General features: G+C 51.6%; 1 protein-coding gene across 2 annotated transcripts in view; it reads right to left on the reverse strand.

Annotated features, from left to right (window-relative positions):
- Window positions 1–5,791: 5,791 nt before the first annotated feature.
- Sfxn5 (sideroflexin 5) overlaps window positions 5,792–12,039 on the reverse strand; it is a 121,215-nt gene continuing 114,967 nt past the window's right edge. For both annotated transcript variants that reach the window (XM_057779024.1, XM_057778260.1), the window contains one exon: window positions 5,792–8,527. In XM_057779024.1, the coding sequence (XP_057635007.1) occupies window positions 8,450–8,527 (78 nt within the window). In that variant the 3' untranslated portion in view covers window positions 5,792–8,449. The remainder of the gene's footprint in view (window positions 8,528–12,039) is intronic.

Raw genomic sequence — 12,039 nt, forward strand, 5'->3', positions numbered from 1 at the left:
TAACCAATTACCCGAGCGCCCCATCTGCTGTCTGGGGTTCGTGTGAGGGTGAGTGCATGTGAGGGTGTTTGGAGTGTCTGGGAGGGCTGTGGGCGTGCACGAGAGTGTGACTGTGTGGGTGGGTGTGGGTGTGTGGCTGTGCATGTGTGCTGTGCACGTGCGCAGAGTGTGGCTGCACATCCTGGCCATGCCCCCTCATTTGTCCAACACTGAAGCTAGCAGCTTCTGGTCTTCCTGCCCACCCCCAAAACCTTGGGGTCTCAGTGGTCAACCTACCTAGTGCTTCAGCTTCTTGTCAGCAGCTCTCCTCATGCCTGGGAAGAGCATTTTCAAGTCACATGTTCAGACGCCCTTGGCTGGCTCCTCCTGCTGACTTGTTCACTCTCTCATCCACATTAGTGTGGGACCCCACGTGACCCTCCCAGCTGTTTCCCCCATTCTCTCTCAGATATGCCCTTGTCCTGCTGTCCTTGGTGGTACCAAGCTAGTAAATCTTCTCAGACTATTCCTGCACCACATGTTGATCCGTGAGGACACCTGATGACGGTACATGGGTGACACCCTCTGCATGCTCTCCGTGCAGCCCCTACTCTGCATGCTTTCTGTGCAGCCCTTATTCTCTGCTAAATCCATTCTTCCTCCCTAAAGAGAGGGCTTAGACTGTCACCCTTCTCCCAGAGCTTCTTCCTGGCTACTGTCAGCAGAGAATCTTCCTTCCTTCCTTCCTTCCTTCCTTCCTTCCTTCCTTCCTTCCTTCCTTCCTTCCCTCCCTCCCTCCCTCCCTCCCTCCCTCCCTCCCTCCCTCCCTTCCTTCCTTCCCTCCTTCCTTCTTTTCTCCCTCCCTTTTGAGACAGGGTATCGTGTATTTCAGGCTGGCTTCATATTTAATAAAAAACAGAAAATGAACTTGAACTTTTGATCCTCCTGCCTTTATCTCCTGAGTGCTGGGATCACCATGCTCAGCTTAAGTGATGCTGGAGCTTGTACCCAGGGCTTTATGAATGCCAGGCAACCAATGCACCTACATCCCCGATTTCATGACTTCCATCTTCAGGGAGAAAAATGAACCCTGAAAGGCATGCCTTTGCATCACTTAAAAGAAGGAAGTTTAGGCTGGGAAACTGAGGGGAGCTGACAAAAAGGAACAATTAACAAATCTGGAAAGCCATGAAGGATGCTGAAGCAGCCCTTATAAGATGGGGAGCCTGAATAGTATAGCCCTTAGTAACAAGGAGAAGGCTGGGTAGCCCTTAGTAACAAGGAGAAGGCTGGGTAGCCCTTAGGCCTTAGGGCAGGAGCAGTGACCAGCAGAACCTGAAGCTATGACACAGGACAGAAAGAAATCTGCAAAAGTTGGAGGTCCAGGAAGAATACAGCCCCTCAATCTTGCTTGGCCAATCCTATCTTCCTGCTCATGACTCCATTGGTGGAAGTTAGGCTACAAGGTCTCTCATGAGTCCACTTCTCCTGGTGCATGTGCCTTTGACAGGGCCTTACCCTTGACTCTCCACCCTCCATGGATCCTTCTGTATCTAATTCCTCCTCTCCACCTGCCTCCTGTAATCTCCTTGGCTCCCTTGAAGGTCTCAAGAGCTCTCTGAAGTGGGATCCCGTCTATCTGTCCCTCAGGACACACTCTCCTCGCTTTCTGGTTTTTCTCTTGCCTTAATTTCTTTTCACCCCTGCCTGAGTCTCTCTTCTATGACCATTGAGTTCTGTGTTGGGCTGACATGACATATAAACCATATCTCTCTGCCAGCTTACAACCAAAGCTGAAGAATTACTTCCAATCAGGGCCAGGGAGATGGCTTACTTAGGAAAGTGCTTCCCATGCAAACACATAGACTTGAGTTTGATCCTCATGTAAAAATAAACAAACACCCTCCCCCAGTGCTGGGGAGACAGAGACAGGAGGATTCTTTGAAGCTTGTTAGCCAGGCAGCTTTTCCAAATAGGTAACTTCTCTGTTCAGTAAAAGACACTAGCTCAATAAATAAGACAGACAGACAGCTGGAGAGAGGGAGAGGTGAGATGGACAGCTGGAGAGAGGGAGAGAGGAGATGGACAGCTGGAGAGAGGGAGAGGGGAGATGGACAACTGGAGAGAGGGAGAGGGGAGATGGACAGCTGGAGAGAGGGAGAGGGGAGATGGACAGCTGGAGAGAGGGAGAGGGGAGATGGACAGCTGGAGAGAGGGAGAGGGGAGATGGCTCAGCAGCTGAGGGTGCACAGTCCTTGCTGAGGACCTGCGCTTACTTCCTAGCACCCATGTTGGGTGGCTGACAACTGCCTATAACTCTAGGGAATCTGATGCCTCTGCCTCTAAGGGCACCTAAACACAGCACACAGACACACACACAATCTCCACAGGTTATGAACCAGAGGCTTACTGCCTTCCCAGCCCTCAAAGCTTGTGTTTGCCTTGACCTCACTCTTGACCATTCAGCTCTCCTTGGCTGAGCTTTCTTGGCAGCTTCTGGTTCGTCCACAGAGGAGGGCTTCCATGGGGCTTTACCCTAAGACTTCTCTTCCTGCTAGCCTACTGTACTCCTGGACGCAGTCAGTAAGTAAATCCTGTGCATGTCTTTGCTTTTGAGATTGGGCCTCAAATGGTCTGGTGAGAATGGCTGACTTGCACTCCAGATTCTCCATCCTCTACTTCCTAAGTGCTGGGATGACAGCGGGCAGGTACCACCTCAACTGTATGCACGCTTATATATCCAGCCCTTGCTGGTCTCCTGACATCTCCACTTGGCTGTCTTCCAGAAACATGTAAGAACTTCTGAGATGCAATGGCTGCCTCTCCTGCAGATTTAGCCTTCTCTCTGTCTTTGTAGGCTCGGAAATATAGCATCCTTTCTCCTCAGTCTCCCAAACAGGGCAGAGGGTCGTCTGGCTCCCTACTGCCACACCCTCCCCAGTGACTTTACTTCTCTCTGCCTTTGTCTCTGCCGTCCCTGCCCAAGCCCTGGGAGGCCCAGCCTCCCATGACCAGCAGTGTGCCCTACCTGTCTCTCAGCAGCTGCGCTGTGTCCACGTTCCCCTCCATGCTGCTCTCAGATGAAGCCACTCTCTCCACAAGGTCTCAGCGGCCTTGCTCACCTCCCCAGGATCTTGCGTCTGTTCTGGAAATACACTGGATTTCATACGGCTCATTCTTGGAGTGGCCAGAGCCTTCTGTGCCACCTCTGCCTCTCCCACACTTGCACAGGAAGAGGAAGAGAGAGCGATGCTGGGTGGCCTGGGACTGATACCAGCCCCTCCGTCCTCACTAGGGGTGCATGAACTCTCCCAGGGGAGAATCAGTTGCCTACCAGTCTGTTCATTGTCTCCTCTTTTCCCATCTGTTATTTTTCCTTCTCTCCACTTCTCCCAGAGCTTTGCAGTGAGGCCCAGGTCTTTGAACTGACTGGAGAGGCATCTTCTGACCTTAGAAAAGGCTGAGAGCAGTTGCCTAGAGGTGTAGGTGTGGGGGCACAGTTCTTGGCCACTGCCACTGGGGATACCTGGTACTACAGAAAAAGGTGGAAAAAGGACTTGGGAGAAGTATGAGAAATTCCCATCTAAGGGCTCACTAGTGCCTAGATGAGACGGCAGAAACTGGGGGTGGGGGCAGGAGGTGCAGAAGGAGGCCTTGGTCTGAATATAACTCAGGATCCTCAGGCCTCAGGAAAGGGTCACTCCTCACTGTTCTCACACCCTTCCCCCCGCTCCAGCATGCTAACACTCCTGGTCTTTGACTGAGTGGGAGGAAGATGAGATCCAGGCCAGTCCACGGGGATGGAGAGGAGAGGCTGCATTCTTCAAGTGTTAATGATCTCAGATCTGGGCAGGAGCTGAGTCCCCATCTAGCTAAAAACAACAAACAGTTCCTAGGAGGGATTTGTGTGGGTCCTGAGAGTCAAGGATTTCCGCCCCAGAGACCAGTAGCCTCCTGACCTCAGAGTATCACTTTGAATAGAGACCCCCATCCTCTCCCTCTTTAGCCCTTTTAGTGAGGCCCAGGGCCCAAATCTCCTCCTCATACCCCTGATGACTAGGAGGAAGGAGAGAAGGGTCTGGTGCATTTCTCGCTGGTCTCTCTACTCTTACAACAAGCCAGTGGGTGACCCTGTCCTTGTCATTTGGTAAATAAGTACACCAAGTCTCAGTTCAGAAGAACCTACACCAGAGGCTGGGGAGATGGTTCAGTTGGCAAAGTGATGAAACCAACTTTTAAAAAGCCAGGGGGCTAGGTGTGGTGGTATATGCCTTTAATCTCAGGACTTGGGAGGCAGGTGGTTCTCTGAGTTTGAGGCCAGCCTGAGTTCCAGAATAGCCAGGGCTATGTAGAGAGACCCTGTCTCAAAAAAAATCCAACTAATAATAATAATAACAATAATGATGATGATGATGAAGAAGCCAGGTGTGCTGAGCCATGCTTGTCCCAGCAGTAGAAAGGTAGAGAGAGGCAGATCCTGGGGTTCACTCACTGGCCAGACTAGGCAACTTGGCAAGCCTCAGTTTACTGAGAGACCTTAAAATCAAGGCAAATGGCTCCTGAGGAATGACCTCTGGTCTCTATACACATGTGCACACAGATGTGCACCCAAATACTCACACACCTGAACACACACATAAAAGGAAGTGCCTGCAACAGCCACTGGCTACGCTGAGGTTGAGCCAGCACCTGCCTACCACACGCTTTCTACCCACCTCAGCTTCTCTCTTCAGGGCTGGAGGATGCTCAGTGACCCCAAAGAAGTAGGCAGGCCTCCTCCTGGAGACTTCTAGGGGGCAGTCAGTTCCTGGATTTACTTCACTTATTCTCCCATATAACAGATCCATCACTGAAAGAAGCCAGGATAGGAACTCAAACAGTACAGGAGCCTAGAGGCAGGAACTGATGCAGATGTCACGGAGGGATGCTGCTTACCAGCTTGCTCCTCATGGCTTGCTCAGTCTGCTTTCTTATAGTACCTAGGACCACCAGCCTAGGGATGGCAGCACCCACAATGGACTGGGCCCTCCTGCAGCAATCACCAATTAAGAAAACACCCTACAACCTAATCTTTTGGGGGCATTGTCTCAATGAAGGTCCCCTCCTCTCATCACTATAACTGTGTCAAGCTGTAACATAAGAAGTAGCCAACACGTGGGGATAGGGGCAGAGGCCCAGGGCTACAGTCGTACACATAGAAAACACACCTGCACTTCGTACAGATCCCTCACAGGTCTCCAGGCCTTAGGCAGGCCAGGGTGGTTCCCTTTCCTTCATCCCCAGTTTCCTGGGTCCACACAGCACAAGAATCTACTGAAATACTAAATGTGTTCCGGTTCCTTAAGGTAAGTCTCCTCAGTAGCCATTTGGCCACTGGGCTTCTTTTGTGATTCCTTCTTTTTTCTGTGTGTGGGAGAGGAGGGCAGAGGCTGGGGGCTCACATGCTATTGCATGTGTGTGGCCATCAGGTGACAACTTCCAGGAATCTGTTCTCTCCTACCCCCATAGGTTCTGGGGATTAAACTCAGTGGCTCAGGTTTACAGGGCAATCTCTTTTCCTGAGCCAATCCGAGCTGGTCCTCTTCCATGGTCTCCACCCACCAGCTTCCTGTCCAGCTTCCTGTCCTCACATGTTCCTCCTCTTCTCCTCTCCCCTTTCTGAGCCTTTCCTGAACTCTGGGCCTGTACCTTCCTTTGGGGGCATTTCCACAAAGTTCCCAGGCTGCCTTTACCTGCCCCGTGTTCCTTCATTCCTCCCCTCTCACCGTCCTATAATTCACAAAGCCACACCCGTGTGTTTTAAATCCACGTTTATTGCCCACAGCTCATTAGTATGACATAAATCATGTAAATTGAGAAATTTTCTGAGGTTAAAAAGACAGTCTGAAGTCCATAGGTATGCTGAGGCAATATGTTGGGGCCTCACCCATACCTGCCCAAGGCTGGAAGCCTACCATGGTTCTGCCCACCCCCCACACATACTGGCTCTTCTCCTCCATCCCCCCACCCTTCCCCAGGCCAGAGGCTTCAGACGGACGGACGATATCCACAATCAGGAAATGAGACAGAGTGAAGATGTCCCGGTTTGGTGGCCATCTTGGCATCACGGACTTTTGGTTCCTGCACTCTCAAATTGCTTTCCAGAGATGAAAGAGCAACCTTGGAGCCTTAGGGAATGTTTAAAGTAACCAGAGGAGAGGTGGTCAGGAATGTCAGAGCTGGAGAGCCTGTTGGAGATACACCCTGACGGTTGGCAAAAGAAAATCCAGAGAGAGTTCATCTGTGCGCCTTTCCCCCTTGGCTTGTTTCCTGTAGCCTCGGCAGATAGGGGCATTTGCAGTCACAGAAAGCTTCCCGCGTGCAGTTTATGAAGTCAGAACAGGGTTTAGCAGCATGCCTCAAGACCCTCAGTAACTATCACGCTGAACGACAAGGACCTTTTCTCACTGCTCCGAAGGAGCAGCCCCCTCCGCTCACCTGGGCTTGTATTCAGGAGTGTGATAGAAATCACCTCCACACACAGGCGAACTGATGAAGGATGCTGAGGCCCTGCAGTGACAGCCAGTACAAAGAGAGCTGGGGGAGGCCCTGGTCTGTGGAGCCTCTGGAGGAGGTGGGGCTAGCTGAGGGCAGTTTTGGTCCCAAGATAAACTGTGTAAGGACAAGGCTCCAGGACAGGTGTGGGCAGGGAGAGTTGGGAATGAATTTTTCAAAAGAGGTTCCAGACAGATCTGGTCCCTAGTCAAAGTCTGGAGACCATGGTGCCAATGACCATGGCAGATGTAACTGCAGCTACACCCGCTTTAAGATTCTGGCAGGCAACCTGTGGCCTTGTCCCTTCTGTCCTGTGCCAGCCTTTTACTACAACCATACATGGTCACCTTCGGCTTTACCCCTCCTGAGTCACCATGGGGTGGCTCCAGCGTCACAATCCAGGGCTCCCATTCTAGTGGTGACCCCACTAGATGAGGGCTGTGTGAAGACCATGTATCTCCTTTCTGTGGATCTTTTGGACCAGGAGTCACCCTACCGACCCGCACCCAGACCCTGCCTCCATCTCCTCACCCCCCCTCCCCCCGGGGTAGAGCCACATCTTCCTCAAAGGCCTCCAATGAGATGGGATCAGGAGCCAGCAGCAAAGAGCCCTCTGCGTCTACAGCATGGAGAAGTGGCCTGTGGAATGGCACCTCACGCTTGCCTTGGGCATCCGTACCACCTCCTCCACAGCCAGGAGGTGTTTGGCACAAGTCAAGGTCTTCCAGGATGTGGGATCACATACAGAAGAGCAAAATCTGCCTATGAGGCCAAGTGCTGGCCATTTCCAAAGGGGCCTGGTGCATTTGCAGACCAGAATCCACTGCAGAGACATGGAATGTACAGCATCTGAGTGAATCAGGCAGAGAGGAGTCAAAGGCCTGGTGGGAACCCGATTCTGTCATTTGCTTCCAGGCAGGGGATGGAAGCTCAGAGATGCGGGTGGCTTGTCTACTGATTGCCACAGAGCCCACCAGTGCCAGGGCTGGGGGGATGCTACCTCTCAGGCAGCTGCCAGAGATCTGGCCTTGTACCCTCAAGCAGGAGGTTCCCCTCTGCAGGAAGGTGTGGGGTGGGACGAACAGGGTCGGTGGCTACAGACTGCACAGCAGTGGGCTCAGCCTTCCTTTGTCCCAGTTTAAAACTTTAGCTACTCTTGGAAAAGAACCTTCCCCAGAGAGCCCAGACAGGCTCCTCTTCCTGTTCACACAGAACAATGTTCCTTCGTGGGGCTCCCTGTCTAGAGCTGGAGAGCTCTCAGGGGCCTGGGCTCACTGGTTTCCATTCCACTGTGGTGTGGACAGGAGTTGGCTACATTCAGAGCCCGCTGCCCCCGAAATCTTCCAGAGGTCTCTCAGGCTCCCTTAGGAAGTGAGCCAGTTCCTGAGGACCTTGATCATGGCTGTTTCATGCTGTGGGGGTGCAGACCACCTCCCCTCCCTTCTCTAACTCAGGGGCCCATTGAGCCTAGCCATTACACTTTTCCCTTCCATCAATCCAAACCAGATCCCAGGCCCCCCTGCCTCCCTCCACCGCCTGTCCACCTGTCCACCTGCTGCTTCTGGTCAGCTGCAACCAAGGCTCAGACTTGCTTCTAATAAAAAAATTAAAATGAAAAAAAAAAAAACCCAACATATAAAAGGATCCTAATTCTACCCCGGGAACACTCTACAGTTCCTCAGCTCAGACGGAACTGTGCTGAGCGGAGTTTGTCCACTCCATGTAAGGTCCAGGGATGCACTTGATTCTTTTTGTGTAGGAAATGTGTCAGAATTTCTCTCCTCTATGTTAAAATGTGAATGGTTAGTCTCCCTTCTGCTGGAGGGTGACTGCTCCCCAGGCAGCCCCTCCCTGCAGAGAAAGCTCATGAGACTTCTTCCCCGCCCTAAACATCCGGCCTGGACAGTGTTGTGTTTCCAGGCCGGCTGATCTTCACTCATAGCCCCTTATTGTACACCACTGTCCGGCTGCTTGTAGCCTGGGCTATCTCAGGCTCCAACTGGGAGGTTTCAATCTGAGGAGAGAAAGAGAAAAGTGAAGAAGTTGGGGGAATGCACAGGAATAGAAGTGCACTGGATCTAAGGATTGCCCTGGTACCCACAGTTCTGCCCTGTGCATGTCCCTCAGCCCACATGTCCTAGTGAGGGGTATGCATGCTTCCTCTTACATAACACCCTCCCAACTCAGGGATAGATTTTTTTTCTTGTCTAGATTCTGGGTGTCCCTCATTGCAAATGCCCTTGTTCCCCATACTGCCAGCACATATGAAACCCCCTCCTCTACCTGCCCCCCAAGCCTCTCCCCTGACAGCACCCATTTCACTGCTCTCCTGGACTGAAGGTCTCAGATACACACACATACACACACACACACACACACACACACACACACACACCCCAACTCAGAACTCAGGGACCATTACTTCAGCTCCTTCCCAGACACAAGGATGCTTCTAGCCCTGATGGGTAGAAGCCCTGCGTTAGAGGTCTCTGCCCATGTATCTGCCCTTCAACTTGACTACCTCACAGAGATCCTCAAAACCCACTGTCCCTGACTTCAGCCCGACCCTTGTGGCAGCTGGCAACAGCTTCCCCCAGGCCCAGCGCCTGCTCAAGTCCACCTCCCCACCTCCCAGCCTATAGAGGCCACGCTCCATCTTCTCAGTCACCTCAGCAGCTCACCTGAAGCTTCTCCCTCAGGAGCTGCTGAGCCTGCTCGCTTCAGTGGCTTACTCCACGCTTACACTAGTGTGGAGCGGCTCTCAGCCTCCCATAATCAAACCCATAGCCTACCAGGGTCCACACTCTGCCCCTCCCTCTTGCCCCCTCAGAAGGCAGAAACACACCCAGCTCCACCTCCCTCCTGCCTCTGCACAGCCTTCTCCTAGATGTCTGTCTCTCCCAACTTTGCTGTCCACTGACTTCTCTCCATGAGTGTCTAATGCCATAGGAACCTTGCATCTGAGGAAACTCCTTTTGCACCGTGGCAAGCTTGCCTGTGGCCTGGTATTTCTTCTCCCCAGCAACCACACTGCTTTAAATTGTCCATTCTGGTCAAGTCCACCTGTCCACTCCCACTGGCTTCAGCCCACAGCAAATCTGGCTCCTGCTCCCATTCTCCTCTATAGAAAGCTCTCTCTGCAAGGTCACTGTCACCCTCATTTCACACCTACTGGACACTTCTTGTAGTACTTCAAGGCTTGGTCTGGCAGGGCTCCGGTAGCCATCATGTCTGAAGGGAGTCCAGTTGTGGTTCTCCCTGGAGCCACAGGCCAACAGCTGACTGTTGACGTCACAAAGATGATGGATGCTTTATGGGTACATAAACTCAACCATTCTGAAAAGGAACTGAGTCTGCTATTTCCTGCTGTCCTAAATCCAGTTTTATGATATGGGCAATAACACCCTTATCAAATAGCTGTCCAACCAAAGACCCTGGGCCTTTTTCCCTTCCTTCTTCTCCCCTCCCCCTCCCTCCCCTTCCCTTCCCTTTTCTTTTCCCTCCCCTTCCCTCCCCTCCTCTTCCCTCCCCTCCCTTCCTCCCCTCCTCTCCCCTACCTTCCCTCCCCTCCCTTCTCTCCCCTCCTCTCCCCTCCCTTCCCTTCCCTCCCCTCCCTTCCTTCCCTTGAGATCTATCACTTCAGCCTACTGCCTTCTGAATCTCAGGTCTGATTGCCCCTATCCTCACTTAAAAAAAAAAAATGGTCCAGTGGCCTGAAACCATGCCCTCGGTCCCCACGGACATATGTACTTCTTTGGGCTCATTAGACAAACGGGGCTGTTCCCTGCCTCACCCCAAGACTGCCTGGGTTGTCTGTCTGTTAGAGGCATCCTCCCACCCCCATTCTCATTCCCACCGTTTTTCTGCCTTCAGTCACTTTTATAGGCCTCGCTGTACACCATCACTCATCTAGGCTGGGTAGGACAATCTTTCTGGCTCAAGACCCCTGTGCTTCTTATATCCAAGTGACATCACAGCGCTGGGGGGCTGACTGCTCACTCACCCTCTGCCTTTCTATGTCAGATCACAAGAGCCCCCCTAAGGCAGACCTGTGGATCTTGTTCACTCTGAATCGTTGAGGTCTAGCACAGTTCTAGACTCTCTCTGGATGAATTAATGAGTGGAAAGAAAATGGGCAGCAAACTCCTGGAGACTAAATCCTTCTAGAAACCACAGCGGCCCAGATGTTGGCTTTCAGCTCCACATTGAGCCAGAAGGGATAGCATGAGGTGAATCAATGAGGGAGGTGCTCTGTTGGGTTGGCATGTGACCCAGGTTGGCATGTGACCCAGGCAAGATCGTAGAACTACCAGGCCTTTATGTTGTAGCTCAGTTGAACGTGATCCTAGGTACATGTCATGTAAAGTCATGGAGGCCTTGGGATGTGGCCAGAGGGCAGCACAAACCAGGGAGATTTCAGAGTTCAGCCAGGGCATTGTAGGTCAAGGTCCAGGCAAGCAGTTTGGTGAGGACTGGAGCTGGTGGGCATGGAGGGGAACCTGGAGAAGGGGCACCTATCCTCTGTACTCACAGATACCCTAACACTCTGGCTACTTGAGATGGCCAAAGAGACAAGAGCTAGGCTCAGGACCCAGGACCCTCTCCTGAAACCGCCTTCTCCTGCCCCACCCCTCTACCCAGAGTCCCCTCCACTCCACCAGCTCCCCTCGTCCCCATGCTGCACTGACACAATGCACAGCGCCCACGCTTAAAAATCTAAATGCTTTTGAAAATGTTTAACCTAGTTAGACAAATTAGCAAAAATTTGTGCAAAACAATTTAGGTATTTAAAATATTCAATGTTTTTAAAAAACTGGAAAACTGTTCTTAGCTTTCAGCTGCAAAAACCAACAAAATATAACATCCCAGCAATCTTACCATGAGGTGTAACATAACCCTTCGGGAAAGCTGTTAAACAGCTACCGAGGCATCCTGGGAAATAGCACTTCATTTATTCAAATGCACATATGTCAGGCTTTTGCACCATATGTCATTCCAAGCTATTTACAGTAATAATTAAATCTTAATCAACGTTTAACCTCTGTAAAATGTTTGAAGAATCCTAATCACCCTTCAGACTGCACTAATGAAGGAGAAATATATAAACATAAAAGGAAAATGATGCATAGATACCACACTGGAAAGAACAGTAATTGCAAAATTGTATTTCTTTTAAATATAATCAGTAACTGATGTACAGCAAGCCAAGGAGTATTTTAAGTTAAGACATCTTGGATGTCAGAGGTGTGAGCAGCTAATTTTGTTCTGCTACCCATAACAGATGTAGCATATTTTATTTTAGTGCCATTATTAGCAGCTCCCCATGCAGCTTTCACTGAAGCACTGAGGCCCACATTAAAATCCTAGAGGCTGCTCACCACTGAGGTGGAGGACCGAGGTCCAGGGCCACGGCCTGCAGGGCCCGCTTCCCACAGAACACAGCACCCTCCCATTCCCCCCCCCCACAAAACTGAGGCCTCTCCATCATTGCACCCAGGCTTCCCTGGGCCCCCAGTGAGCTGGGGG

The sequence above is a fragment of the Chionomys nivalis genome, chromosome 1, assembly GCF_950005125.1.
Source record: "Chionomys nivalis chromosome 1, mChiNiv1.1, whole genome shotgun sequence".
Classification (NCBI taxonomy): domain Eukaryota; kingdom Metazoa; phylum Chordata; class Mammalia; order Rodentia; family Cricetidae; genus Chionomys; species Chionomys nivalis.